Consider the following 1,773-nt stretch of genomic DNA (forward strand, 5'->3'; position numbering starts at 1 on the left):
TAAATGATTGTTATTGACAGCTGTTGGTAATTCGTTTCTTTGCGATGAAAATGCATATATTCTTCAACTTCCAAACAGCCAATGTCTATTTGAATAAGTGTGTGTGTGAACAATAATGCAAACTTACATTCCAAAATAAGCTGGTTTACAAAGATATGGAATGTAGGATTTTATGTTCCATCAACTCAAATACCAGAAACACAACTCGGAGGTTTAAATTTTTTTCTTTTTTTTATGAGAATGAAGAAATGTTCATAAAAAGCATGGATTAGGATGTTCTAAAATGAAGAGCTATCACATAGTTTTTTTTTATTTTTATGGTACAAAATTTTTTACAAGAAAAACACCAGGATGAAGTGGGTGTTAAACCTAAATTAAAATGGAAAGCAAACTCCAGCAGATATACTTCAACGTTTTAATGACAAGGTTCACAAAAATCGTTAATTTCATTTTGATGTCATCATGGTGACAAATTCTGAAACGAGAGAGAAAAAAAAAAACCTTACACATTTAAAACATGCTGATGTATTAACCAAGTTGTTATAATCATATTGTTTTATACATCAATTACATTTTAGAGGGTTATATAATAGTTTAAGGTTTAACAATGGATATACCATAAAATTTTTTTAATATTATGCAATAAATTGATAATAGTTTCTCACTGACTGGATATTATTTGGGTATAGAATTTTTCCCAACATTAGTATGATGTATACAAAATTCTTATTACAAATACTAAAAACAAAGGTTTCATAAAATCAGTTTTTTGTTTTAAAATTACCATAAACTTCATCTCAAACTTCTCTCAATAACAAACTATTTTTCTGTAAGTTATTTTGTCACTTTCTTTGGGGAGGGAAATGTAAATTTCATAGTAAAAGATCAGACTTAGAAAAACAGTGCAAAAACAAAAAATACAAATTACAATTTTAGCACCTAATTTTCAATTCACTCGCACATTAGACCCCATCAGAAATGGAGGTGTAGGGGAGAATTACTTCTAAGCATTTATTACAAAATATAAAACATACTTACATTTCATTTTTTTTTTAAACTTTTGGAATAGTAGCCTTACATAAATTGGATTATTACTATTATCTTATTACAACTTGAAGTTTTTACAGTAAGAAAAAAATATATTTAAAACAGGTATGACATTCCAATCATTGGTGCAATCATTCTCATATACACAAGTTTTTTGCAGCAAAGAAGGTTTTAGTATTTAAAATCAACACTTGCTTAAAAATCCACAGAAACAAAATATTTAGATTCTGGTGTTCATGAACAAAATATTAGATAACGTATTATACATATTTAATTTTTGTTATGGCTAATAAAAGAAAAATATTCATACCTTCATAGTTTACTTGACCATCACCATCAATATCTGCTTCTCTGATCATTTCATCTACTTCTTCATCTGTTAATTTCTCTCCGAGATTTGTCATAACGTGACGAAGTTCAGCTGCACTAATGAAACCGTTACCATCTTTGTCAAATACTCTAAAGGCCTCTCTGATTTCTTCTTCACTGTCTGTATCTTTCATCTTCCTTGCCATCATTGTGAGAAATTCAGGAAAATCAATTGTACCATTTCCTACAAGTAAACCAAATACTGCCTTTTAACATTAAGTTCTGGTAGTTTAAAAATGACAATCTGAGTACTAAACCATGCTTAGTAGAGCTAAAAAGATAGTTTGAAAATATATTCACTATAGCATAACAATCAGTTTTTATTGTGCTGAATATACTTTATTGAAATATAAATAC

The 1,773-nt window shown here is 28.2% G+C and overlaps 1 protein-coding gene across 1 annotated transcript in view; it reads right to left on the bottom strand.

Moving 5' to 3' along the window:
• Positions 1-226: 226 nt before the first annotated feature.
• Positions 227-1,773, bottom strand: part of LOC106469207 (calmodulin) — a 7,240-nt gene continuing 5,693 nt past the window's right edge. The window contains exons 4-5 of the mRNA XM_013929674.2: positions 1,358-1,600; positions 227-475 (exon numbers count right to left, since the gene is read on the bottom strand). Coding sequence (XP_013785128.1) covers positions 447-475; positions 1,358-1,600 — 272 coding nt within the window. The 3' untranslated portion in view covers positions 227-446. The remainder of the gene's footprint in view (positions 476-1,357; positions 1,601-1,773) is intronic.

The sequence above is a fragment of the Limulus polyphemus genome, unplaced genomic scaffold (genome assembly GCF_000517525.1).
Source record: "Limulus polyphemus unplaced genomic scaffold, Limulus_polyphemus-2.1.2 Scaffold3356, whole genome shotgun sequence".
In the NCBI taxonomy this organism is placed as follows: domain Eukaryota; kingdom Metazoa; phylum Arthropoda; class Merostomata; order Xiphosura; family Limulidae; genus Limulus; species Limulus polyphemus.